This window comes from Falco cherrug, chromosome 4, assembly GCF_023634085.1.
Source record: "Falco cherrug isolate bFalChe1 chromosome 4, bFalChe1.pri, whole genome shotgun sequence".
In the NCBI taxonomy this organism is placed as follows: Eukaryota; Metazoa; Chordata; class Aves; order Falconiformes; family Falconidae; genus Falco; species Falco cherrug.
Genome location: NC_073700.1, coordinates 8,212,597 through 8,240,385, shown reverse-complemented (window position 1 = coordinate 8,240,385; position 27,789 = coordinate 8,212,597). Strand labels below are relative to the sequence as shown.

At 42.7% G+C, this 27,789-nt stretch overlaps 2 protein-coding genes across 8 annotated transcripts in view; one reads left to right on the top strand and one right to left on the bottom strand.

The window, feature by feature from the left end:
* The window catches only part of FANCD2 (FA complementation group D2), a 53,433-nt gene extending 31,206 nt beyond the window's left edge, over positions 1-22,227 (bottom strand). For 5 of the 7 annotated variants that reach the window (XM_055707534.1, XM_055707535.1, XM_055707537.1 and 2 more), the window contains exons 1-19: positions 22,110-22,227; positions 21,297-21,399; positions 20,399-20,533; positions 19,752-19,819; positions 18,734-18,837; positions 18,126-18,189; positions 17,157-17,209; positions 14,626-14,704; positions 13,752-13,876; positions 13,174-13,261; positions 12,121-12,225; positions 10,826-10,926; positions 10,227-10,335; positions 9,448-9,483; positions 8,925-9,068; positions 7,701-7,835; positions 6,142-6,273; positions 4,059-4,166; positions 792-901 (exon numbers count right to left, since the gene is read on the bottom strand). In XM_055707534.1, coding sequence (XP_055563509.1) covers positions 792-901; positions 4,059-4,166; positions 6,142-6,273; positions 7,701-7,835; positions 8,925-9,068; positions 9,448-9,483; positions 10,227-10,335; positions 10,826-10,926; positions 12,121-12,225; positions 13,174-13,261; positions 13,752-13,876; positions 14,626-14,704; positions 17,157-17,209; positions 18,126-18,189; positions 18,734-18,837; positions 19,752-19,819; positions 20,399-20,533; positions 21,297-21,375 — 1,775 coding nt within the window. In that variant the 5' untranslated portion in view covers positions 21,376-21,399; positions 22,110-22,227. The remainder of the gene's footprint in view (positions 1-791; positions 902-4,058; positions 4,167-6,141; positions 6,274-7,700; positions 7,836-8,924; positions 9,069-9,447; positions 9,484-10,226; positions 10,336-10,825; positions 10,927-12,120; positions 12,226-13,173; positions 13,262-13,751; positions 13,877-14,625; positions 14,705-17,156; positions 17,210-18,125; positions 18,190-18,733; positions 18,838-19,751; positions 19,820-20,398; positions 20,534-21,296; positions 21,400-22,109) is intronic. The other 2 variants (XM_055707536.1, XM_055707539.1) reach the window with 1 other exon arrangement.
* Positions 22,228-22,324: 97 nt separating this feature from the next.
* Positions 22,325-27,543, top strand: EMC3 (ER membrane protein complex subunit 3). The gene is made up of 8 exons (XM_055707555.1): positions 22,325-22,573; positions 22,776-22,833; positions 23,421-23,514; positions 24,209-24,313; positions 24,766-24,847; positions 24,999-25,078; positions 25,668-25,750; positions 27,306-27,543. Exons 1-8 carry the CDS (start codon positions 22,419-22,421, stop codon positions 27,432-27,434), a joined length of 786 nt encoding a protein of 261 aa, XP_055563530.1. The 5' UTR covers positions 22,325-22,418; the 3' UTR covers positions 27,435-27,543.
* The last annotated feature ends 246 nt before the right edge of the window (positions 27,544-27,789 follow it).

Sequence of the window (27,789 nt, the reverse complement as noted above, 5' to 3'; positions counted from 1 at the left end):
CCCAAAGGCTCTTGAGGGTGTTTTTCTCCCCCTGTAATTCTTATGCTAGAATTTTCCAAATCTCCTCTTGATATAACTATATATTAGCATACCCTGCTTAGACTTGAACCAGTGCCTAAAGCAAGTCTGTGCTATGGGAGCAACCACAATGCAGTCCACTGACTTACAGCCCGGAGCCAAGATGGGCTTTTCTCTTCATGTGATAAACAGCAAAAGCATTTTATTAAGAAGTGCAAAATCAGCAAGCTAACTAATGCTTCCCTACATCAGTCAAATCTTTATTTTCCAAGTGCTTTAATCTTTGCCACAGCTCTTATCAGGAGTTTGCCTGATTTATGGCTGCTGTTTATAAATCATTTATATAGTACACTGAAAATTGTCTTGCCAATGCCCAGCACAGCCATAACGACTTTTCTGCTTACTTCTCTTTTAGATTTCCCTGTATTCAAACACGGGGCACATAAGGCCTAGTGTCGGAAGCTGATCTGCAGTCAGTCCACCCCAGTGTTCAAATTTTTTTCTGAGCAGTAAGCGCTGCTGATGCTAGTCAAAGCATCCATGAATAGGCGTTAACAAGAAATTTGGGATGCCTTTGAGAGCAGCAGCAGGCAAGCAGTATTAAACAGGTTGTAACACCAAACACTGCAGCCTGCAGAAAAAGAGTTTTAAGTTCTTGAATTTGACCAAGATGTGCATGGGCTCAAAGGCAGTGCCCCCCTTTCTTTGTTCTACTCCAGGTTTGGTCTGAACCAAAAGCATATTAAATTCGTCTTTGCTACATTTTCTCTCACCTTTTTAATGCCACGCTGCCTATCATGGTAACAGCACCAATAACCCCCATCTGTTTGTGGTTGGGAACTGTACTGGAGAGCCATTTCCTGATCACCATGTGCATATCATCCTAAAAAGAGACACAGAACATGTTATCACAAAGGTACTTGTGCGCATCACTCACAGTTCTATTGGCGTCTTCACTTAATGTCACCTCCAAAGGCTGCAGGGGGACAGCTTATTGGGATTACAGCTTTGCAGAAGGCGTGCACATTCTGCAATTTCCTTTGTTACGAAAATACAACTCCAGGTAAGGCTGCAAACAGCATTAAAAGTGACCGGCTTTGACTTTGCTCTAATTACTATACAGAACATGTAGTTGGTCCAGGTTTCACCTATAATTAATAGACCAATATATTAAAAAAAATAGCAGGTGGTCTTGGAGCTCTTCACCTACAAACAGCAGCTGCAGAGCTACCCCCTAAAACACTGTCAACTTCAGAGGTTGAGGGATGGAGCAGTTTTTGGTGAAGGTCCAAAGAGAGCTGTAGGTAACACCATACCAGACACCTGGGATTAAGACATTTCTCACGCTGTCCCCCTCGTCCCCCGGGTGTGGGCATGCATGCCCTGCACAATTATAAAGGTTTCTTTGCAGCAGCTCTGTAAGCCCACAGCAGGTCTCAATGCAGCATGCTCTACTTCACAGCTGTGTCAGCAGCTCATCAGCTGCACTGCCCCAAAATGGGCACAGTTCTGTAGACTTCTGAAAGTCTGGACCACTAGTGGTAGACTAGGAGGTCTCCAGACACTGACAGCATAAGCATACTCAGTCACAGAAGCACGACGCTTCAGGGAAGTTGGGAGACCAGTCTTCTGGATGAGAAGTCTAATACTTGCTGAAGAAATCAAAGGCAAAGCACAGAAGAGTGTGGAGCAAATCAGCCACAGGACTCCAAGCTGCACCTGCACTTGCTGACAAGAGGAATGCCAATTAAGAAAGCTGCCATTTTGAGGATGGAACAGCTGACCAGAGTGTCACATCTAAAACAAGCTGACCAGAGTGTCACATCTAAAACATGACAGCCAAAGCTAGAACAGGGCAATCACCAAGCTGTCCAGAACAGTGTCTCTGAGAAAGGAATATGTTCTGCTCGATCCCTTAAACTAATAAATTGTAGGCGAAAAAAAGACAGAAAACTTAGCTGAGCAGACAATCACGGCAAAGGGCTGCCAAGAGGTTCCTGACCAAAGCTAAGGGACAGCTCAACTTCCTGATATCTAAAAGTAGGTATCAGAAAGCAATTCATTTCAAAGCAGGGATGGAACAATGAATGCACTAAGCAGAAAACACGCTTATTTTAGCCAGTTAGCAACAGTCCTATGGCTAGTTTAAGCAGCGACCATGGCAGAAGAGCAGCATCCCTGTTATGAGGAGCAGCATTCTCAGACTGCAACAGGGCATGTGTGAGAACTCAAAAGCAGCTTCATAAAAGCAGCAAAGATCTTGCAGGTCACTGAAAAACATCACAGAATCAAAACAGCCCTGGTTACATTGATTCTTATTAACTCTCCCTACTGGTCCTGCAAAAGAGGTGGTTGAACCATACAGAGATCCTCAGGGATTGAAGCTGCATGAAAGCACAAGCCCTGACCAGAGAGAGGTCTTGAGACAGAGGAGATGAAGGCTTGAGTTATGCTACACAAACTACCAGTGCCAACAAGATCAAACTGGTAGCAAAGGACAAGTACACGGTTATACTACCTTTTCTTGACCTTCACTAGGCAAGATGCTTCTGGAATGACCTGTGCAATGCAAGGACAAATGCCTAATCTGCCTGTAGAGATTCTCGTATCCAAGAGGCATCAATTTTTTAAGTCCAGTTAAGAGAAGTCAAAGAGGAAGTTGGTTCCCTGGATACTGATTTATTTGGTGATCTACCCCTGCAGTCTTTGCTATCACTGCAGAAAGTCAAACTGCCAACCTTGGTTCCCCACAGTTACAAACTCTCAGCTCAGAATAAATTCTAGAGCTTACACTCCTCCTCTTCTTTTTGCAATTTATGAGGGTGACAGGCAGAACACTTCTTCCTGATGGTTAGTCCTTCAGGGGTGCAAAGTCACCCTGTGTGTTGCCAAGGCAATTTTCACAAGTTGCATGTAAGAAAGACTTGGGGTGGGAGGCAGGGAAATCACTGAGGAAAGTAGTTCAGAAAGGAGCTAAAACTGCTGTGCAGCCAGAAATTTTGGCAGTGAAGAGCTTCATCTTCACAGGGTGAGTGAGAAGACCTGAAATGACTACAGACATGCTGTTTTACATGCCACAGACCAATCAGTAACAGTGGGAAAGCAGTTTTCCTTTATAGTCTCCAGCTAGCATGTGCAAACATAACCACTACTAGAAACTATGTAGAGACTCAAAGTCTAATTAGTCTATTAGCAAATAGTCCTAATTTCTAAGAGCTGAGCTTTATGAACAGGAAATTTTAAACCCAGACATCTCCACTGTGAAATAAATGTCTGAGATATTTCTTTATCTGATCACTGGTCAGAAATCCAGACAAAGGTATCTGATAACGCCACTATTATGCTGCAACCGAGTCACAAAAGGTATCCCGCATAAAATTAATATAGACAGACCAGGTTCGATAGCTTCTCATGTTTAAACTAGAGGCACAAAAGGTGTGAAGCCTACCACTTCACAGCAGAGTCCTCTGTTCTGTGCAGTTCAATTCCTCTAACTTGAGTGTGTTGTCTCATGTACAAACATTAAGCAGCTGAACAGAGATGAATGTTATTGGTGAAGAAGTTGAATTATACTTTCTGAATGCTTCCAAGTGATGGAGAAACAAAGCTCGACAAAGAGGCTGCTGAATTTACACTTTTGCAAGTTTTCAAGGCTTAGCTAGACAAAGCCACAGTAAATCTGATATTATGTTGTTGACAGTCCCCCTTCAACTGGGAGGTTAGATTAGGGACTGCCATTGGGCACCACATTTCTAACAGCTCCACCTTTCTTAGACATGCAAGACAAGAGGACCTTTCTGGAGAAGATGTAAGGTATGCAGTCACTGTGATAAGCCCTTGCTATACCGGGTGGAAAGCCTGGAGCCACAAGATGGCTTGCAGCCACTTAAGGAGAAGAGAATTTTAAACTGAAGGACAGCCTGACATCAATCACTGTTCATAGATGAGGCCATTATTTGCACCACACAAACTCTGGAAGTTAACCTAGCAAAAAGGACCAAGGCACAGCCTGAACTCCTTTCTGTTGTGTCTCTGCTTACCTGAATATAGCTTCCTTCTTGCCTCTGGCTGAATGCCAGCATGCTGAGAATGTAGAAAAGCTTCCGGATCTGGCATGGATTCAGTTTCTGTGTAGAGTCTAAAATGGTCTGCAAGACAGAAGCCATAAACTAGCTCAGATGTATCAAGAATCCCTTTCCATATTCCCAAAAATACATCACTTGTCAGCCACAGGGAAGACAATTAACTTCATCTTTTTTGTACATGCAGGAAAAAGTTACATTCAAATTAAATAATCATAAATGCACAACTATAGCTCTGACCTTAATTATGGCAGTTAATTTTATCAGAGGCTGAATGGAAAGAAAAATCTGGCTACTGTAAGCATTTTGGAAGTGCTCCAATTATATTTAGTGACAGCTGTTTATGTCCTATCACAGGTTAGGTCACAGGATTCAAAGTATTTGACAAAATGAATGTTATGGGATTTTCACTAATATTTCCATTCCAAGCCCTGTAACAGTCAAGATGTTAACAATCTAGGGGTTGAATTTTCTGTGCTGGCTGGCATCCTCAGGATATTTCATCTTCCAGTGCTTCGGTGAAAAACAATCCAGCTGTTTCCCGGAGCCACACTAACTTCCCTACCACTGTTGCTTCCAGTATTTTTCTCCTACTATTGGCCAACTTCAAGCAGGAATTGGAATGAAGCATCAAGTTTGACATGATTAGATAACCATTTTTGCAACCCTAAAGAAAATCCACCCAGTTTTAAGGTTAAAAAATAGCTGTCTCGGGAGATGATTTGTGCTAAGATCTTCATGTTATCTCTGTGCTGGAGAGGCTCCAGCACAGCATCAGGTATGCCAGGCATCTGCAGATCTTTTTACAGGTAACACTCCTGAGATGCACGTCAAACACTGTATACTGCCAGACCCTGAGGGGTGGCCAGAGCATTGATTAACTTGCTTCACATACAAGCTTTGGTAATGCATCAACGATCATCCCATAGAAACCATAATCTCTAAGTGATCTGCCAGCACAAGAACATGCAGACAAGGTCGGAGGAAGGTCAGCAGGTCTTAGTGGGCTGCTGTGAGCAAGTACTCCCCACTGCACTTCTGACAACACATTTAATTTTGAGTAGGGGTTCTAGGTTGTCTCTTTTGAGGACTACTTTCAGCACTGAGTCCTTATCACATCTTCCCTCTGCCAGGAGGGAAGTGAGTCCTGTTTTCTTCGTTATACCCATCAAATGTGTGACAGATTGCATTGCAAATTCTTGTGGCAGATCTTAACATCTTTAGCATATTTTAAGCAAGTAAATTGCATGTAACAATCAATCAGACAAACAGCAAATTGTATATAGCTTTCCCACAGTGTGTACTTAAGACTACAGAATCACTGACACCAAGGAGACACCAAAAAACAGAGGGTAGGGGGAATACCCGTACTCTTCAAGGGCTCTTAAAATACAGGGTGTCCTTAGGCTACAAATCACCACAGATTGGAGAGCGTTCAAGGAAAGTATTGTTACAGGCTTGCCTTGCTGCTTTGCTCTTCCCTCAGTCTCCACTTTTACTACTTTTCGAAGCAGGCAGCTGGACCTGCTTCCAAAAAAATTTTTTTTTTCTCCCCATTGAGTACTTTCTTCTTTTAAATTTTAGGACAGAAGTCTCCTCCCCCATCCCTGCCAGTTTTGTTTTAGGATTCAAATACTCTACTGTCACTCTTCCAACGTGGTAAGAACAGGCAGTTCACAAAGGGGGCAGGCTTTTGCCAAGCATTTGAAATAGCTGACGTTAATAGACAGCACTTCCCTTCCATTGTAGGTGTCATTCCATACCTGCAATTCAAGCATTCTCTGGCTACAGGGAAGGGTAACTTTTTTTTTTCTCTCTATCTCAACTTCCCCTGTCAAAAAAAACACATAGTCTGTCTTACAGCTCATGTTTTCATAGCTGATCCTTTTCACTTCCGACCACTGCATTTCTCAAGACAGATAGCTTTACAGTTACAAGCTGTTCCAACACCTCTGTTTCTGAAAAGTACTGACCATTCTGGATCTGAGGCAAAGTGGTATAAGGGACCTGAAATACAACATGCCCCCAGAAATATACATACCTTCACAAAGGTGGCATAGCGCATCAGCAGGGATGTGTGCAGCATCACTAGATCAGTGAGCACATCCAGAGAAATGTCCAGTTCTGTCTCATTTCCACTGCACACATGAGTCACCAAAGCAGTCACAACCTCCTAAGGAAGAAGCCCCCAGAGAAACCATTGTGAAATACCAAAGGAAAAATATCTGCCCTGTTCAGCTCACAGGGAATATGTTGATCAAGTACAAATAATCACCCCAAAACTCAACCATTTTATTAACCATATTATTCTAAATTCCTTCTCAGTTTGTTCTTTAATTCCAGATATCCACAATATTGACTTTCTCCTTGAGCCTCAATTTTATTCAGATCTAAAAGCTCCCATGATTCCATAAAGCTGTTCTTCACCAAATTTTTCCTGCCTGCTTGCTAACACTACTGCAGTTTCTGCTCTTTGCTGTCAACACATAAAACAATAAAAATCTATTCTGTTTTCTTAGGCACACAGTCCTGTTTTCTTAGGTGCACAGAACACTGCACCATAGCTGGGAAGACTTTGCGTCTAACTTCAGCACTTCCAGTGTCTTCACGATCTTTATCAACAACAGTTCAAAACTGACATTTTTGTTTCAGAATTATCTTTATGGCCTTAGTTCAGACAAATTCTGGACAGGGATCTCTCTCCATCCCATCCACTGTCTGAGCTCTGGGTCCTTCCTAATTGCTAATACAGCCATCCTCTTTTGAAATTCTTAACATCTCAAAGTATTGCTAGATTCACTAGCTTGTTGCAGATGACATCATATGCCTTCGTATCTCAGCTTTTTCTCAGTTGCTTTTTTGTCTGTTTGTTAAGTTTGCTGTAGTAAGTAATACAGATTCAACGCTGTAAACAGTCTTAATCATAAACATACTGTGCCCCAAAAAAGTGCAAATACATTCAAAAGCTTGTGCAGAGCTGCCTTCAATCCTCAAATCTCCCGAGGTCAGCGTGTCTGCAGAAACTCCTACTCAGAGCTGAAAGTCTAGTCTGTTGTTATTACTTCAGAATATGCAGCAAGAGTTCAAGTCGGTCAAAGCTCCAAGGGAAATCCGTGTAAACTTTTCCACCATAATAAATTATCCAAAGAAAGGGAAAATTCAAACTATAACAATGGCTTTTTAAAACAGAGGATGTTCTAAGCGACTAGATAAGACAGAACAGGAATATGGATTGAAGAACAAATCTCCTTTGTGACGGTGGGGGCCAGTCCTGACTTCCTGGCTAGATCTGAGTCAAGGTGTTTGCTTTCTGAATTGCAGCAAATCCAGCAGTCCCCTCTGCTCCATGAGTACTTCTTGTTCTGTCACTTCCGAGGTCTGCCTGTTTGCTCCCTGCTCCTCCCAGCAGCCTCTGTGCTTAAATCATTTGCTACCAGAGCCTTGCTGTGATTGCTCCAGTCTTCTGCTTGGCCTACTCTACAGCACAGACCTCTCTCCAAAGGCATCCAACTGCCTGAAATCCTCTCCCCTGAAAGGATCACGACATACATTCTAGAACACAGTGCAAACACAAAACAGATGCCACCCATCACACTATACCTGCTGGCAGTAAGAGTCAAAGGCTGCAAAAGCTTGTTTGTACATGCAGCTGCCAAAGGAGACTACGGCTGGGTGTGCAGAGTGCAGAAACGTCTGAGCAAGTGCTAGGATTGAAGGGAAGAATTCTTTGATAACCTGAAATACAGACATCACAAAAGAGGAGATTATTGCTGCTTCTTTTCAACACACCCAGCTCTCTAAATAAAGTGTGCAGTACAGCTCATCTTGAAAGCTTTGTCTAGTTTACTAGGTGCTTTTCTGCCTCCTGACTGTCCTCTCTTGCACAAATGGGCAACAAGAACAGGTAAGGCACACCAGAATGGGTTTCTTCAGTCTTCACACAAAGGATTTACAGTCTGGTTAAGAAGCCAACCTGCAAAGCTGCAGAGCTTAGAGCAGCATGACTCTTATAGGTGACACCAGGAAAGTTACATTACAGCAATGTACCACTAAATACAAGCCCAAAGACAGACACACTGTTGGCCTTACTTTAACAGGACTCTGCTACCTCAAGATACTCAGAAAGTTAACTTTTCAAGTTAACTTAATCACACAGAGCACCTTTGAACAACAAGCTCTTATTCACATGGAAAGTGGCCTAATTTAGCTTAACTTACTCTGAAAGGGAGTTAAACTAAAACTGAATTAAACCCACTTATACTCAGAATAAAATGTGCCTACTTAAAGCATTATTATAGTTCAATTAATTTAAAATTTATAACTCTGCGTTTATCTGCCCTCTAACTCTAACAAGCAGCACTATGTAATTTTTCATGGATCTTTTCAGCTTTCTCATAGTGAATGGTAATTTACATTACATTCCAAACATAATGCCCAACACATATATTTAGACCTAGAAAACACTGCACTTGAAAAATGGTGCATGTAAACATAGGAACTTTTAATAATACTGTGGGAGACCACAGCATGCCTGAACACAGTGGATGGAGATCTTGGGCTAGACCACATCCCTTCAGCTGAGAGGCTCTGCACCAAAATAAAGCCCATTTAATTCTGAGGAAAGCTCATGTCTAAAAAAACCCCATGTGACACAACAGAGGACACGTGCCTTGGGACACTGAGCTGGAACCAAAAATCAAAAAACAGAAGTAGATGTACATAACTGGAACAGTATGTGTAATGCAGCACAGGGCTAAATCATCATCTGACAAGATCTTGGAGAGATAACAGAAAAGGGATTCCCAAAGCAGAATCAGTACTGACCACTGAATGATTCTGGAAGGCATTCTGCATCAGCTGTTCTGGCATGCAGCCCAGTTGGATTTTACTCTTCAGTACTTTCTCAGTTTGCTTCCTGTTCTTTGTGTTTGTAGAATGGATTAGCAGCAAAACTATCAGATCCAGAACCTTTTAGAGGAAATAACCACCAGTCATTATTCTGACAATACATTAAACAATCCAGGCAACTACACACTTTGAAATCAAAAGCTCAAAAAGCCCCAACAGCCACAACTGTAGAAAAACCTTCTTAGTCCAACAGGACAGAATTAAAGCAGGATAACTCTGTCCCTTGACATTTAGAAGGGATGCACCAAGAGTTACAAAGAAAATGGATGGCCATTATACTAGGAACCAGTCAAATACCAAAAGAAACACCCATGCAACATCACTGGCAGTTTCTGCTCCGGCTAGAAAAATCTCTTCATCTACAACCATGAAGAAAGCCCTTGAGAACACCAGCAGAAGACGACACTCCCAGAGACAAGCGCAGAGTCAGAAGTATTACCTTATGGTCAGATACAGACGTGCTGTTCTCAATAGCCTAAGAGCAAAAACACCAAGAAAGCTGTTATGCTAGAGTACAATGCCATATGCCAAAACCAAATCAAAAAAATGTAGACACCAAAAGAAATATTGCTCACAGATTTCTCTCCTTTATGACAGGACAGCTATCAAAGCCAGCAAACTACATCTTGCAAACGGCAGGGAACCCAGAAGGCGCTCAAAAAGACAGCATGAAAATTTGACAAGGATGTTCTCAAATAACATCAGGCTTGAAAAAGGAAATAAGGTACTGAGCAATGAAAGGCTGAAAACAAGAAACAGTCTCATGGTTTTCACTGAAATACAATTTAAAGATAAATTTAGCCCCAAACCAGCCAATACTGATTTCTAGCTGGACATTTTCAAGTACCTTAAGGCTTCATACAGCTCAGTCTCAATATATAGGCATACATTTTTGCTCTCTTGCAGATGGGAAAAGAAATCTAAGACTATTTTTTCCAAAACACTCTCGAAAACATGCAGAGCCAGGTTTATCCTGCACTTCAAGATCTGGGGACTGTACAGAGGAGCCAGTGGGCACTAGCAAGTACTGTGCAATTGGTAACTGAAGAAGAAAGACTCTGACAAAGCACTGCTAATCTGGAACACAGAATGAAATCTGTACTGGTAAAACGACAGGCTAACAGTTGTCTCAATGTCACTGTTGATTACAAGAAAGGCTCAGGCTCAACCTAGGAGTCCAATTAAATAAGGAAACAAGGACTGAAGCATGTAGCTTACCTTAATCCATGACTCAGAGACATCTTTCTGAAATCTCACAGCTAACTTGATCACATCAAAAAGTAGCTTCACACAATTCTGGCTGGTGGTTACTTGGCTCATGGAAGAACTGCAAATGATCAGAAAGGAGGAGACTCAGTCATTGTAAATGCTGTAGTAAAAGGAACAAGGCAGCCTAGCAGTCACAGCAGTTCCTGAAAGCAGCCGTTCTCTAGAGGGAATGCTCTGGCAAGGATAGGGAGTTTCAGAAGAGAGTGGAAGCAAAGGTTGCAGAATCAATCAAAAATGTACTGGAGGGAACTTAAAAAGAGATGAACTGGCAGCAACATTATTATAAATGAAGTTGCTTACCCCCATGTAGCCATGGATGCAGATGGCTCAAAAGGAACTATACATGTGACAGGGGAAGCCATCTGGGCAAGGATGGACAAATACATTATATTAACACCAAGCAGGAAGGAACAAAGGTGTCTGCACCTTCATGCAGGATAAATTAGGCTCATGTATGCAACTGTGTGCTAGAGAGACCAGATAAAGAAAAGCTGAAATTCCCTTGTCCCATCTTACCCTTGAAGAATCATGTAAATCTGTTCAAGTACCTGGCCTGGACTTGGCTTTTAAGCTTCTTCTGGGAACCTAGGATCTGCAGAGGCAGAACACATGATGACAGATCCAAGTTCTTACGAAGATCAGAAATCACCTGTAAAATACAAATCCTTGTACAAATCACTATGACACAAGGGAGGAACAGAAAAAGCTGAGGAAAAGAAAACACAATCTCCCAGAATAATCCTAAAATTACAAATCAAAAACTCATGTATTTTTAAAGATTCATAAGCATTTAACTATGATCAAACTTTTTTAAAAAAAAACTTAGGAAATGAACCAGCAACACACTGCTCTTCACCTGTCAAGTCATGACATCGCAGATGCATGCAGAAAGCATGAAAGGATTTCTTAAGAGTTACTCAGTGAAATTCCCACCTGTATCTGCTGTATGCTGATGTGAGCTAGTTTTATCCTGTTTAGCAGCTGAGCAAGATATATGACAGTCACAAGAATTCTGGGGCATGTGAGTTTACCAATCTGACTACTGCCAAATCGCAGTATATCAGCAGACCGGCTTGCCTGTAACAGGCAGGCTGTTTTCACAGTGGTCTCCCAGAAAGATTTGGGCAGATCACAATCCTCATGTCTTACACTGAGGCTTCCTCAAAGTATGAAAAAACCCCGATGTTCAATAGTTCAGTAAGGCTGGCTTGACAAAATACAATCTGGTTCATTTCAAAAGTATTTTGAGTATTTTTTCTTAGATAAAGCAAATTCAAACATTGTGTGGAAGATGTGAAGAACCTTACATCTCAGAATGAAAACAGTCCTCAAACAGAATTACCCTTGCAAGAATCTTTCCAAAATATGAACTCAGTCTCAGTGGAGAAAACAAGAAGAGAATTACCAAGTTGCAGTCCCATGCCTGTTGGACACTTCTGGAACTTAAAGCCCTTAAAAGGTATGTACAACACATGATTCTTAGATAAAATTCAGAGGCATAAAGTTGCCACCTAACTACAGCTTTTAAGTCTAAGGGTTTAGCTCAAGACAATTCGACTGCTTTCAGTTCTTTAAGATGTTTACACCAAAAAAAAAAAAAAAGATATTCTAAAAACAAATGAGAAAAATCTACAATAGCCAGCAGAAATGAGGAGGTTTCAATTCTCAGGCCTGAAGGCATAACTAAATCCATGTCAAAGGACAGATATACTACATGTGCTTTGATTCTTGGCAATATTAGAAATTTCACTTGAAAACATTTGTGTAAAGCAATTGCTCTCTGTTAAAACACACACTGGATTAGACAACTTCTTGGGTTTTAGTATAGCAAAAAATACTGTACCTCTACTGCGTCTGCTGCCTTGACATTATGGAGGATGAATTTTACTACTACAGGCAAATCTTCCAGTTTTACAGAAGGCACAATGGTCATGGCAGACTGCCGCACCTGAGGAGGAAGCAATACTGGATCAGCTGCAAGACTACAGTTCACAGAAAGAGTTAAGTAAGTGGGAAGGAATCTTTGGAGGATTATAGTCCAGACTTCTGCTCAGAACAAGAATATTGTCAGTATTAGATCAGACTCGCCTTGGCTTTGCTGAGTCTTGAAGATATCCAAGGATGGAGGAAACCCCCAAGCCCCGCCACCTCTCTGATAATTTATGTCAGTGCTGCAGACCCTAACTCATTTTTGCAAAATGTCCAACCTGAACCTCCTAGGCTGTAATTTGTGGCTGTCACTCCTTATCATTTCAGTTGGCATTGCTGTGAAGAGCTCGGTTCCATCATTTTTTAACTGGCTTTCAAAAGGGAAAAGCACAGTGTAGCCTGGACTACACAAAATCGTTCATGAACTAAAATGAACCCATTTTATTCTATCCATAAGAAGCCTAACTGCAAGAAGTGCAACAATCCAGCATGTCCAGAAGACATAAGGCATAAGGCTCTTCTCCTTCATCAGCATTCTGCAGAGAAAAACTATGATTATGCATTTACTTAATCACCAGTCTGCTTTTACTTAGAATATAGCAGTCTAGTCTGGTCACTATACTTCCAAAACAGAAATTGTGACAATAAGCAGGTTTAAGACAGACAGTAAAAATTTACTGCAGCACAACAAAGTGCTTTTGCATTTGCTAGAACAGCTGGTTTGAAATTTCTGAATGCATACTGTAACAGCCAGAAAAGTTCTCTCTGCTCCTCACTGAACCCCTCATGCATGTTTCCAGAAACAGTTTTAGCTTCTCCAAATCCTTTTCAATTTTGGCGAGCTAAGGACTTTTGAAGGCCTATAAGAGTCAGATTTAGCAAAATACTTCGAATGACCAACAGCTGTAGCTTTCATGTGGCTCAGCAGGGGCTAGGCTCTGCTCAGCTGCTCAGTAAAAGCTCTTACCTCAGCCAGAAGGCCTGCATCAAGATCCAGACGAGAAAGCGCATCCAAGATTGGAACTGTTAGACGTCTGCCCTGTTTTAGTAAGCAGCTGATACAGAAGAAAAAAAAAAATAAGAGAACCTCTTAACAGAACCATGAATGGATCTTTAGTAAATTGTATGATTCCAGCAGTTTTCGTGGTCACTGCAAAAAAATCCCTGAAACTTCCAACAACATATCCCTAGATTAGCTGTCTATAGTAATATCCAAGTGACTGATCACAGACTGATGCAGCAAAAGTAATGAGTATGTACTTAACTAGATTCTACCTGTGCTGTCTCCAGGTAGTCAAACGTTTAACAATTTGTTAGATAAAAGCACTTTTGGAGCATTCAGACCTCTCCAAGAGCGTAACAGCACAAATGAAATGTCCTAAGCAAGTGCTAGCTGCCGCTGAATGTTACTGTTAACAGAAACAGACTGTTGTCCCACTATTTGTCAGTCCTGGTGCAACCTGCATCAATGCATGATGTCCTTTCCTGCTAAGTGCAAGGGTGAAAAAAGCCACCAATCAAAAACCCCAACAGAATCATCTGTACCTAAGCTCTCTGGCAACCTCACTTTGCTGGGAATCCTCCAGGATCTCAGGTAAACTGGTGATAATATCATGCTGGATTGGAACTGGAGAGACACTAACCATCTGTATTAACTTCTTGACAAGATCCTGCAGACAAGAGGAACACTTGTAAGATGTGTGAGTCTCACTGTGAGCAAGCAGTTCATTAGCATGGCAATATTACACATGTAAGGTCACTCAGTAAGTCATCTGTCTGGATTTATGCCAACTGTCCCTTAACTTCCTGTTGAAATCATGAATCATAGCACAGACTTTTATGGAACAATGGTATTTTACCGGTAGGATAGGATATAACTATCTTGGTGAACAAAGAAAACTGGGGAACACAACAGCAAGCTTCTCAGTGTTTAGTGTAACATCGTGATTTAGTTAATTCTGAGACCCTCTAGTAACAGCCCTCCAGTACAAAGTAACCCACAGAGACTGACTGGCTTAGTGAAAGAAGGAAAAGAACCACCAAAGCAGGAACAGAGATTTCATCCCCAGATGCTTGCAAGTACGTAGTATCTCTTGTTAAAATTTAACAGGAGGGGATTATAACTTCCTGCCAACAACAGCTTTAACATGGGATCACCCATGTGAATGAATACATACGTAGATACAAATGTATGAAAAAGAAGACTTCGAGCAAGGGAAGAAAAACAGTAGAAGGGGATGTTCAGAAGTCACTGAAAGCAATCGTAATAAACCAGAGAGAATTAAGTCTGTCCTTCAGCATGTGAATATGAAGACAAGATCAGTTCTCATGAGCATAATAATTGATCTCATCCCACCTGAGAGGCATTCCAGAAGTTGACTGGAAAAAGCATACATGTGACTGCACCATCAGTACCCACCTGGCTGTCAAGAAGCCCATCAAGCCATTTAAATTGATTGACAATGAGCCGGGGAAAATTTGTTCCAAAGGTGCCCACGCTAAAACAGCAGAAAGCGAAACACAGATCAGTCAGACAGACAGACTCAAAAGCTTCGCTGCTGTTCAGCGAGACCACGAGATGCAATTCAAAGTAACCAACTATCAAAGCCATATTATGAAAATATCATTAACACCCTTACAGATTTTAGCAGCATCTAGGAAGAAACCTACTTGCTACGCAAACAAAGCAGGGTTACTATCAGCCTGTTTCAATATACCACCAAGAACAACATCCTAAGTTATGGTACAAAAAGCAAAACATACATGACACTTCAGATCTCCTGTGCTACCTACCTTAAGAGTGACTAGACTAGCTTAGCCTAAATCTCCTTTGAGCCCAGTATCCCTGTCCTCAACTGTAGTCAGATGCTTTGGGGCAAGTTTTGGGTAACAGGGCATTCACAGAGCACTCTTGTCAGTTTCTATTCAGTTTCCAACAATAAGCAGTTTATCAAATCTCCAAGGCAGAAGCCGGTACCCACTCCATGTCTGCTATCCAGCAGTACATCTATACTCCATTAATATCCCTAAGGCTTTAGAAAAAAAAAACAACAGAAACCCAAACAAATAAACCCACAACTCTGTGTAACTTCTAACCTCTACATTCTCCAACACTGAATTTGACAGGGTAATTAAGCATAATCTGAAAAAGTACTTCTGGGGTTTTTCGTTTGCTGCCTTGCATAGTTAGAAACAACGGTTAAAGCTTCCTCAATTACCTTCTCTAAATCTTTCTTGCTGTTATAGACATCTATTGTCGCTCTGCCAGTCACCTCCTTTGAAGGCAGACAGAATTCTATTTCATTTAAAATATTCTTCCCCTCTTCCATAAAAATTGTTCTACTATATTTTTGTGACAGCCTGACCAGAAGCGCATGCAACATTCAAAATGTGATTGTACCATGTAGTTACAGTGACATGATATTATCCATTTTGCTCCCAGTTCCTTCCCTGATATTCTGTTGGCTGCTTTGTCTACTGCTAAGCATGGAACTGATACTAAAAATAAGAAACAAAAAGAAGCACCCACACAAGATACCTTTCCTCAAACAAAACACTGAGTTTGTCATTGTGTTTAAATAATCAGGATTATTTTTAGTCTAATTTTCTAAGAAAACAAGGTTTATGGAGCTGTACTGTCTAAGATGTCCCCCCTCTTCTGTAACTTCTGGTCACGCTGGTCTGTGAGCACATACGTATTAATAAGCTGGCTGTTGCCAAATCACATGGATAAACCAAGCTCCCCCCACCCCTCCTACAGCGAGTCAATAAATTGAACGTCCTCTGTCCAGACAATGACTAAACCTGCAGAGGTCTGATACGTCCATGCTTTTACAACAGGGGAGAAATTGGTCAGTCAGTACAGCTATGGTTACAGACTAGCCATAATGAATGTCGTTTCTTGTCCCATAATTAAACAAACCAAAAACCAGCAGGCAGTCGCAGAAAAAACCTCTATTGTTCTTCACAATTAGGTTTAGATTAGAATATGCTGGAAATTGTTACCATAAATTGTTACCTTACTTTACAATTCCCTTTTCACTTACAAACATGCTGAACAACCCAGATCTTCGTGGGACCTTGCTCCTTTTACTGCAAAATGGACCACTTAGTTCTTTTTTTCACCTCCCCACAATTTTTAACTGGTCATTAATACATAAAAAAAGTCTTGTTACAACTTCATAGGAGACAAGTGTAACATCATCCATTTTTAAGACTTCCTAAAGGGTTCACAGCACAATTAACAGCTTATCACTTTTACATCCAAGATCTTTTAGAATTCTTGGGTGAAAACAATTCAGTCCTTGTGACTTCTTTGTGTTAAGCACACCCCTAACAACATTTCAGTCTGAGACAATTTCTCAGACTCAACCCTGTACAGCATTTGTATTCTGCTTGATATTCAGCACTGAAACAAATACTGTATCAGGGACAGCCTCAGCTTCTTTCTGTCGCTTGACCTGCTCCACTGACTGTAACAAGCATCAAGGCAATGGAAAAAGAGCTTAAGTGTTCAAGTCTTGCCTGTGTTGCACTTCAAGATCTCTCACTCTGCTACGATGTCCTATATTCAAAAACCAACCAATCCTTTTTGTTTATCTTGTTTGAACACTGTTTGCATCTAGTAGCCTCCTAAAACTCTGCCATCTTTTTTTAAATAATGAGACACTCTGTAGTCCCTCTGCTGAAACTTGAACTTCCCAAGCTTGTGCCACTAGCTACGAAAAGCATTATCAGTCATGAGGTATGTCTACATCTCTTCTGCTTTATGCATCCAAAAGTTTAAAGTCATGGTACCTCACAGATAGTTTTACACACGTATGAAGAAAAAAACATCAGTGCAAAAATCCATTCAGGTAAATCTGAAGTAACAGTTAAAGTCAAACAGCTGGTGATTGTCCAAAAGAAGAAATTTCATTTCAGGGCAGAGAGAAGATGTTCTATACTCACATGTCAAAAAAGAATTCAGGGATCTTTTCCAACAACAGTGTTACGACAGCAGGCTAGAAGAAAGGCAAAAAGACAGTGTTAGGATGATTATTTATGGCTTGTGCTGTGGCACTGCCACCAAAACTGATCTTTCACAAAAGATGAAATATGCATAGATAATAAAATACTCAAAAGGACAAACAAAAATATCTCCTGTATAAGAAATCTCTTGCCTAATGCCAGAAAGGTGGCATACAGCCTGAAACCCACAAATGCCAAGAGGGGCATAAGCTATCCACAAAATCTAATAAAATCAGAGCATATAGGCAGGATGTACAATTCCTCTGGGCCAAACAAAGCTCTCTGTCTCAGACTGGCTGAGTTGCTTTTCACCGCACAGGAATCTAAAGCATCAACTTTAGGTAAGTTTGAAAACAGCGCCCACATGCTTTTGCCATTCCCTTTGCAGGTCTAATTCTTCCCCACTTTAATCCTGGCCCAAGCATCTTGACAGATTTTTAAACACTTCCAAGATTCAATTTCCTCCAGTAATGGAGTTTCAATCACCTCTCTAGCATACCTGTTCTAGCACTTAAAGAAAACATTGTCCACAGTGGAAGAGGTTCTATCCTATCAGAATTTCCTGTGGGTGACCTGAGCTGTCATGTCTCATCCTGCCCCTGTTCACCTTTGAGAAGAGTCTGGCTCTGTTTTCTCTACACCATGCAACTAGGTATTTTAAGACTACAAAATCTCCCCAAATCTTCTCTTCTTAAAAGTGATCAAACCCAGTTCCCTCTGTCTCTTCCTCTATGCCATGAGCTCCAGGCTGTGAGCATCTTTGTGTCCCTACAGAAACAACAAATTGGACACATTTCAGATGCACTCTCATCTGCCTCACAACCAGTTCTATTAATCCTCTAGTTCTGCAAGCAAAAGGATCCCTAAATAAATCAACATCACTGTACAGAGCAACTAAGGTGTCCACACCTGTAAGATCTTAATTCCGAGAAGCAGTTTTATGAGGCTTTCACAATATGAGTGCACCAGAGTCCTGCAAGATGAAAGATTACACCACAGTTGTAATAAAAACGTGTTAGAACAGGCTGTAACTCTTTCCATTTCTTGTTTGTTTTTTTTTTTTAAATCCACTTACAACAACTTATGGTAACCACAGATGCACAAAATCTTAAAACTGCCCTTCAGCTCTGAACGAGCTTACTCTACAAGACTAGGTGTGAACTGGAAATGCAGAAGTCTCTGTGATTACGTTGTATCTCCCGGAAAAATTCTCAAAACAGTTGATCTTGACCAGTCTTATCAAATATTTTTTCCCCAGTATTTGGTTCTTGCCATTAAATGCCAAGAGCCCAACACATACCACAGGCAGCTAGTAAATTCCTGGATGTACCACTTTAAACTTACTGCTGTTAAACAGCAATATATTACACCAACCACTTCAGCATAACAAACAAGTCTTGTTATGCATCAGCTGAAGGTATGGCCTTTCCCTCCACTCTGCTCCATGTTATGTGACATTTAACTAAACTAGAGACTGGCTCTGACTGAAGGGGAGGATAAAATACATTTTACCTGACCTTGACCCCTCTGTCCGTACAGGAGTGCACGGCAAGAGACAGTTCTTGAACTGGTTCCTGTCCTTGATGTGAGATTCCAAGCCACTGATGAATTGCTTCACAACCTGCAAAGCGGAGATGTTATCCACTTCCCAAAAAGGCGCCCCGATCAACTGGTGTCTTTCAGGACACTTTGTAAGCAGATGACAAGAACAGGGAAGAGCTAGCCAGAGAACTGCAGACGGACAGAAATCATGATGGAAGGAATGCCTGATAATAAACAAACTCTATTCAAAACCATTTCCAAAAGGAAACGCTGGTTGTTGTACAAAGTAACTCTAAAGCAACAGTCTCACATTTTACTTTGATTTACAAGGGCTTTGCCTTTCTTCCTGTTCAGCTGAGACAATAATATTTAATGCAACGAGAGCTGCACCCAAAAAACATCTGCAGTCAAATCACCAGCCTCAGGACTTTCCTCCTGGCCTTGTTGACTGGAGAGGAGCACCACATTGTGGCAGTTTTAATGCTGCCAGCCCCCAGCCAACACAAAACACAGCCAACACAGCTTCCACTAGAACGTTAAGCAAGTGATTTTTCTCCCTTAAGGGTCTTTGTCTATTGAGTAATATAGCCAACTAATTACTTTGACAGGACATGGCAGTGGAAGTGCAGAACTTCTGCTTGGAATTGTGAGAAACCAGTCTTGGAGCATGCACCCCAAGGCTGGTTCAACAGAGGCACAGGCTGGTCATCTTTTTCTGACTCTTCAGACATAACAGCTGAGAAGAGACAGACGTAGCACTGTCTCTTAGTATACATAGAAGGACTTGGTATACATAGAAGGACAATGGGACCAAGAGGTTGGAATAGCAACACTGAGAGAACTGGCAAAACTGGACCACAGAAATCCATGATAAGCTACTGTGTTATATACTTTTGTATGGGACTAGCAGGGACAGGCAATGCATTTCCATCTTTTGCTACACAGCAAACACTTTTAAAGCTGGCTCCTGCCAAAGCATACTCCATTACTTACACCTGGGTAAGTGGGGTGCTTCTCCAGGGCCAGGCAGAGCTTCTTCTGGAAAGCCATTTGATCTACAGCTAAGGAGAAAGTTTAAAAGAAAATAAAGGACCAGACACATTTTATCCATACAGCAGCTACACTAAGTACGAGTTCTCAAGCCCATCCACCAATACTTCTGCACTTGCTCTATTGAGAAGTCCAGTTAGCAAAAGCCTGAGTGGTATCACCACTTGTGCTTTCTCCAGTCTGGGCTGAGAGTAGCTAAAAGCACTAGAAAGGCCTAATAGTGAAAGGCAACTATGACATGTTTGTTTTCCCGTTTCAGAGCTCCTGCCTCTGTCACTTGATACTGTAATAACAGATGCAGTCCAATCTTATTCCATGTATCTCCAATAACCTTTCAGAAGTCTTTTGACTTAACAGGTATATATCCAAAAAGCTGGTATAATGAGTTTAGGTGATACACTTAATTCAGCTGGCACTGTGCAATTCAAAAGGTCTATAACAAATAAGAGGCCAGATGAAGGTTTGCTTGAACTTTGGAAAAACCTGGCTCAAGCATTTTTAGACCGCAAGATAAATGCATCTTCACTTTGTACCAGTCATCTTTGCATGTTTTCAGATACAAGCAGAGAGCACAAGTGTTAAACTCATACCTATTTCATTTTGTCCCTCCCCAGCTTTCAGTACAATTCCTGATGTCCTAAGAAGCTCTTCAAAGATTCCCTCATTCTCCACTCCACCATGGGCAAAGGCATTTTCTTTATCAGAAATCCGCAACCTCTTTGTCTCTGAGAAAACAAAACATGCTACATCAAATATACAATAAAAATAGCAAGCATCCTTCACATAAACAACTAATTCAAATTAACCTTCTAGTAAGAAATTAGAGAAACACAGGAATACACTTACAGGACCAGACCAACAAACCATGCTGACATCTGATAGCAGTCATTAGCCAACTCAGACGCCAATCAGATCCTATAAAGCAGTTATCCTTGCAGCATGACACCAGGAAGGCACATTTCCTGCTCACCCCTTTTAATGATCCGTAACCAAAGACAGTTAAGATACACCTTCAGTGGCTTACTCCTGCGGGAGACACCTCCACTAACAGATTATGAGCAATGCTAAAGCACATACTTTCCTCTGGTCTGAAAAGCACAAATTTAATATAGGTTCCCCCACCAGACCTGTCTCTTAGGTATCCGCTCATTGGCTAAAGCAAAAATAATTATCTTCCCTCCAGCTATGAAGAGAGGTTATTTTGGTTTGATTCATAGATATCACTTTTGATCAAATGTGATTCATCTGCAGACTCTAAAGACAGCAAAGGTCAAGATGGTAAACACTGATCAAAGGTATGAGAACGGAGGGACTGAGAAAAGATATGGCATTGCTTTTAGCGGTTTTATTGTGATTAAAAAAAAAAAGTGTTCCAAGATCGACAGTGTCATTAACAATCAGCATTATCAAAACTGTCATTTTGGCCTTCCCCCTGCTTGGGAGATGTTGCCTCTATCAAGAAGTCCCCATTCCCCTGTAAGAGTATACCTGAGCACCTACGTGGCAAGTCTGTGTTGTGGCTCTCTCCAGAAGCATCAGCTTTTGACAATTTCCTTTTTGAAACCATGGTAACAAAACCTTTGGTTTTATCCTATTAAAATGCAGGAAAAAGACAAGTGAGCAAAGGAGACATGACTCTAATTCGGATGGGTTTTTGTAAGCAAGTTTGGAATGTATTAGTGAATAGTGAAGGGGAATGCTCCAGAAACTGAAATTGCTCAAAGAAGGGCAGATTGGCTGGTTAACCAGTATCACGCCACATTTTTCTGCTGTACAGGTTGGAATTTTAGAGCTTGTCATATTTAAATAGTGTAACATCACTTTTTTCTAAAATTCAGTTCCTCATAAAGCAAGGCTTAGCTCTTCATTCAGGCACCGGTGTTAGCTGACCCCGTTCACGCTCCTAACCCAGGACAAGGTCAAGTTCTGTCAGCACAAACCACCACCCGACTTGTCCGCTTTTGGTGGGTGGCAGAGATTAAAAAGAAAAAATACATCTCGGCTCACTTTAAAAGTCATTAAGATGCCTGATCATCTCATGCTAAATTCCAGTTCTTTGGCAAAGGCTACTAAAATTATTCACATAAAACGTGAGAGCGCAACAACTGAAAGCAAAGAAAGTTGCGAGGAACCTCCACCAGCCTTCCCTGGCCCGAGGCGCAGACGGACGGGGCGAAGCAGGGCGCTCACCCCCGGCAGCCCTCGCCTTACTGCGCGTATCCCCGAGCGCCCCGACTCCCGCGGCAGCCGCCTGCAATCCCGTTCCCGCACCCCACCTCCCCTTCCCTGCCCTCCCCGCACCTCAGCAAGGCGCGGAGCGGCGCGGGGCCGTCGGTGTCCCCAGGCAGGGCAGGGCAGACCCGGCCGCCGGGGCCCCGCCGGAGCCGCGCTACGGGAGCCGCCACCCCCCGGTCGGAGCCGCCCGCCAGGACGCGACACGACGCAGCCGCCGCTCGCGCTCGAGCTTCCCGCCAGTGGCGCGCGGCCCTGCCCTTCCGGCGGCGGGCGGAAGGGCCGGGCCCGGAAGCGGAAGCGGAGCCGGGGCCTGGGGGCGGCCCGGGGGCGGCCGGAGCCGGGTCCGGGTCCGGGTCCGGGAGCGGCGCCGCCACGATGAGCGAGCCCGAGCTGCTGCTGGACTCCAACATCCGCCTGTGGGTGGTGCTGCCCATCGTCTTCATCACCTTCTTCGTGGGCATGATCCGGCACTACGTCTCCATCCTCCTCCAGAGCGACAAGAGGCTCACGCAGGAGCAGGTGTCCGACAGGTCAGGGCCGCCGCCGGGGCCCGCCTCGGCCCGGGCCCCGCCCGAGCCCGGGCCCCCTCAGCCGCGGAGGACCTGGCGCCGCCTCGCATCCGCCTTCCCCGCGGTTCCCCCGGCCCGGCTGCCGCCCGCCGGCCGGGAAGGGCAGCGGCAGGCCCGCTCCCGCCTGCGGCCGTGCCGCTAACGCCACATGTCTCTTTTCCAGCCAAGTCCTGATTCGGAGCAGAGTCCTTCGGGAAAATGGAAAATACATTCCAAAACAGGTACACGGGCCTGCGCGAATGGTTTTATGCTTTACGAAGAGGGTAACTCGGAAAGAAGCACGAAGCGAGAAGCTGTATTAGCGGAGCGCCGTGGGTAGAGATGCTCTCGGATGCTGGGCGGCTGTATCTGATACCACACTAGTGGCCCACGGGGTCCCAAAGCTTTAAAAAAAACTTGGGATAACGGCGTGGTCGTACAATGTCAGCTGTAATGTTTGCTGAGCTAAAAATCAGTCGCTCATATTGGCTCAGCTGCTGCTAAATATGTAATTGCAAAATCCAGAAGTCAGCTGGGGGAATGAAAATGTCCAATGGACCGGTATCAGTACTGAACCAGCAAGCCTGGCTTCTTCTTCAGAGAATTCTTAGAATTATTTTAAGAAATTTAGAAAGCTGGAGAGGCGGCACTCTGAACCCAGGGAAACAGAAAAGCGAGGAGCTTTAGAGCATACAGGCGGGGAAATACCTCGCCAAGAAAGAAGGACGTGTCGTGAAAGCTCGTAAGATGACTGCGTGTTTGAGCAAGAAGTAATGCTTCTGTCCTTTCATTTCTTATGGTGTTGGCATTGGCTTTTTTTTGTTTTCAGTCTTTCCTGACCCGGAAATATTTTTTTAATAACCCAGAGGATGGATTTTTTAAGAAAACGAAAAGAAAGGTAGTGCCTCCTTCACCCATGACAGGTATGTTAAAGTACCATATTCATAGCCAGGCAGAAAACCTGTAATTTTCTGCCAAGGTAGGAAGGTGAATCAACTCGCCAAGAGTTCAGTGAATGTGAGGGAGGGGGTGGGACTGTGCAGCTGGGTATTGGGGAGGAGGGGAGGAGCAAGATCCCTCTATTTGGTAGCAACACTTAGGTCACTTCATCTCGCATAACTTCAACCTCCAGCTGCCTGCAGCATCTCTCAAGACCACAACCACAAGTGTTGCCAGAAATGGGAACTCCTGCTCTCACTTTTTTGCACCAGCTCCTGCAGGACCTTCTCTAAACTGATTTAACATATTAACACAACCAAAGTCCTCAGCAGCAAATTAGCTGGATAGTTCATTGTCCCTTTTCTAGCTACATCAGCTCACAGAGGGGTCAAGCAAGTTCAGCAGTCTGGAGCAAGGGATGGGGTCAAACAGGGGAAGCAAAGAAATAGGTCAGACACAGCAGTCTGTAAACAGACAAAGCAGCCACTGCCACACTGGCTGCTCCTCTCATTTTGCAAAGTATTTTACAACAGCGGAAAATAGATAAGGGCTAGGTAATAGGATAGGACTTATCTCTCATGCAGTTTCTTAATTAAAATAGCTGATACTGGTGAAGTAATGTCTTGTTTCCCTTTATTGTGATATACTGCTACTTTACATCAAATCTATCATTTGCAGATCCTACCATGTTGACAGATATGATGAAAGGGAATGTAACCAACGTTCTGCCTATGATCCTCATCGGTGGTTGGATCAACATGACATTTTCAGGATTTGTCACAAGTAAGTGTCTGGAATAACGTGGGTCTGGCCGTGTTTGTGACGATGACCTTAAGGGTCTGGGCTGCATCAGAGATTTGCTGCTCTACTTGAAACCAGTTGATTAGAAGCAGCATGAATTTGGCTTGTGGCACTGCCACTATTCACTACGTGAACTGCATTGATTTGCTTGCTCCATAGCAAAGAAGGGAAAACTGTTTTCACAGTACCAGCCACAGTCACAAAGAAAATAGCTTGTGTATTTGGGAACAATTGTAGTGGCAAAACCAATATTTAAATTTATTAAAACTGCCTAAATTTCAGGTTGACACAGCGGATTTTCCTCTGAACTCGTCCAGGGAGTTGGTTACTGTGGAATAGAACTATCTACTCACTTTGCCATTTGCTTTGCGATTACGTAGTGTCACTTTGTGAAGCTAGGCTTTTTTCTTTTTTTTTTTTTTTTTATCCTGCAGCAAAGGTCCCATTTCCTCTGACGCTGCGTTTTAAACCAATGCTGCAGCAGGGAATTGAACTGCTCACTTTAGATGCATCCTGGTAAGCCTGTATCCTCAGCAACAGAGGTCAAATACTCACTTGGAAAATTTTGAATGTGTTAATAACCCTTGAATGGTCTGTGCGTGATTCTGAAATGAGATCATGAGCCAGCTTTGAACTGAAATCAACCATGCTTGTTCTGATTTATCAGGGTGAGCTCTGCTTCCTGGTACTTCTTGAATGTGTTTGGACTCAGAAGCATTTATACTCTCATCCTGGGCCAAGATAATGGTAAGACATCATCATTTCTGTGAAAGAGCTGGCTGCTTCTTCCATGGGATGACTTCTGAGGGAGGCTAGGGAAGGATTTCTAAATTTCGAGCCAAAGAGCTCTTGAAAGCCTCTCTCGCTTCTGCGAGATTACTCTCCACTGGCCAGGTTTGACATCACCTGCAGCAAAAATCCAAACCTGTACCAGCCACTGGCCAACTGCTAGTAAACTTCCATGGTAATTAACTTTCCTTCCCGTCAAATTGTTGTACAGAAATTTTGCTCTCAGGTTGGCTTTTACTTCTAGCAAGTGTCATTTTAAGGAAAGCTGCAAAGGTTTCTTAATGCTAGATGCAGGACAGGTACTGTTTTTGGGGGTACTGGAATGTAGAAGACTACTCTTCTCAATTTGTCACATATTTATGTAAACTTAGCTAAGATGTAGGGCTTGGGAACAAGATGTCTTGTCAGAACTTTCTGGCACATTAGTATTGCATTCTGGGTGTTTCTGCAGCGTTCTAGTCTATAGGTAGAAACCAGCTTGGTGGCACTGTGCTCTGGGAAGTGCTGTTTAAATGACACAAAAATCAACCCCTCATTTCTCTTGTAGCTGCAGATCAGTCCAGGGTGATGCAAGAACAAATGACAGGAGCAGCAATGGCCATGCCAGCAGACACTAACAAAGCATTTAAGGTACAGTATTCCCACTGCACTCCTGTTTGCTGTAAACTTACAGGATCTTAGGCTCTGTGTAAACTTGGCCTCTCCCTGTGTCAAGTAAGGGAATTGCTCTGGATTCCTGTTCCTAAAATTAGAGCTGACAACTGATGAAGGGTATGAAAGTTGCCCTGGGTCTGGCAGAGCGCTCATACCCTGAGGTAAGCCTGATTAGTTAGTCATTCCTGATACAAAAGCTGAAATCACGTGCCATCTTCTGCTCTTGCAGAGGAAGATTTTTTTTCTTTCCCTTGAGATCTAGTTCCAAGCAGAAGCTGGCTCCCAAAAAGTTGTTACTAGTGCAGCTGAGTACAAGTCCTGCAGGCACATGATGGAACTTGGGTAAAAAAACCCCAACAAACCAATAAGCAAGTTAACTCAACAGAAAATCTACCAGGATTTGACTATGTTTTGAACTTGTCCTAAGCAGTCTCTGTAGGCGCCTACTACACTCATTCTACCTTTCACAGCCCTAGTTTATGAGTGAAGGGAAGGTCCTGTTTTCTGTTTTTACTTACTGTAGTAGAGATTTATCCACACACAGCCTGCCACCTGGGAAGCCAGGATGGTCTGCTTCTGCAGTTTCTTGTATTGAATAACATTCCTGATTAAAACAACCCACATCACCCCGCCAGAGGCTCAGCCAGGGAAGCAGGATGCTGCAGCCTGCAGCTCTGCTCCAGCAGGGACTGTTCCGTCACAAACCTGGCACTGAGGTGCTGTTTCAGCCAGTACCATGCACTCTCCTGGCTTGCACCCCTCCGCTTTCTTTCCGGTACTGGTGAGCCAGAGCAATTTTGCTGTTCAGCCCTGTAGGGACCTAAACCCAGCAGCAACAAAGAAAACAAGCCCATATTGCAGGAGAAGCGTTCTGGCCAAGAAGTAAAAATCTCTTGCTGGGCATCACATGACATGGTTTTGCACACTGTATGCAGCTTATTCCACAATGCTGACTGGAGCAATGCTTAAAGGGCTAAGAGGAGGAGATACTGTGTTCATAGGTGGTGGAAAACGAGCAGCAAGGGAGATATTTCTCATACTGCTATGAATGCCTGGCTTAATGAATTAATAAACTGCAGCTCCAAGGAGCCTGTTGGTTGGAGAACAGTCTAATGAGGCATATCAAGTCAGTGATCAGTAGCAAACTTTTTGGCCTGTAACTGTTTTTATTAAATGTCTCCGAACCAAAAAAATTAACTAACCAGGACACACATGACCCCCCAGAACAGAACTGGCTGTGTTTCTGTAGACAGCTGTTTCAGAAGAAATGGACTACTCCAGAAAGTTGGATGGCTTTCAAATAAGTACGTGATGTAGTTTTTCTAATTTCTGTGATGTACCAGTATTGACCAACTATCTAATGCCCAAGTGTACACCACCCAATTTCAGAGAGTTGACAGGACTGCCCCATTCTTAATGGAACGTGGTTTTTTGTTGCAGTTTTGAAGGTAAGCACTACAGATAGCTCTTGTCGAACTACTTTAACAGTGTGTTGCTCTCCTTTCTCTGCCTCTGTGTATTGTCAATGCAGACGGAATGGGAAGCTTTAGAATTGACTGATCATCAGTGGGCCTTAGAAGATGTAGAAGAAGAGCTCATGGCAAAAGACCTCCATTTTGAAGGCATGTTTAAGGAAGAACTTCAGACCTCCATCTTCTGAATTTGAGAATAAGCTTTTGTCTCTTCTTGTAAAAGTAATTTGAAAAGTTACTTAAAACTATATAATGTATTTTAGCAAGGTTGAGAATAAAAGAAAAACGCCATGTTCAGAGCTGCAGTTTTTTATCTTTGATTCGAGCCCCAGGACTGAGTATGTTGTATTTGAGCCGAAGGCTCTCGGTAGGGGTCTCTAGCTGGAGTTGTGTTTCTCTTCAAAGGAAACATATGCTGGAGAAAAGACCTCAAAAATTATAGTTGTAGTACACACAGAGAAAGCTTGCTTGAGTTAAGCAACTTAAAACTTCATGAGACCAAAAAAGTACAAATAGTGCCCATTTCTTATCCTTTGCTTTTGA

Excerpts from the sequence above, each read along its gene's own strand:
- EMC3 (XM_055707555.1), top strand. The coding sequence starts at position 22,419 with ATGAGCGAGCCCGAGCTGCTGCTGGACTCCAACATCCGCCTGTGGGTG. Across the intron at positions 22,834-23,420 it reads GAAAATACATTCCAAAACAG|TCTTTCCTGACCCGGAAATA; the intron begins GTACACGGGCCT and ends TTTTGTTTTCAG. Across the intron at positions 25,079-25,667 it reads CATCCTGGGCCAAGATAATG|CTGCAGATCAGTCCAGGGTG; the intron begins GTAAGACATCAT and ends TTTCTCTTGTAG.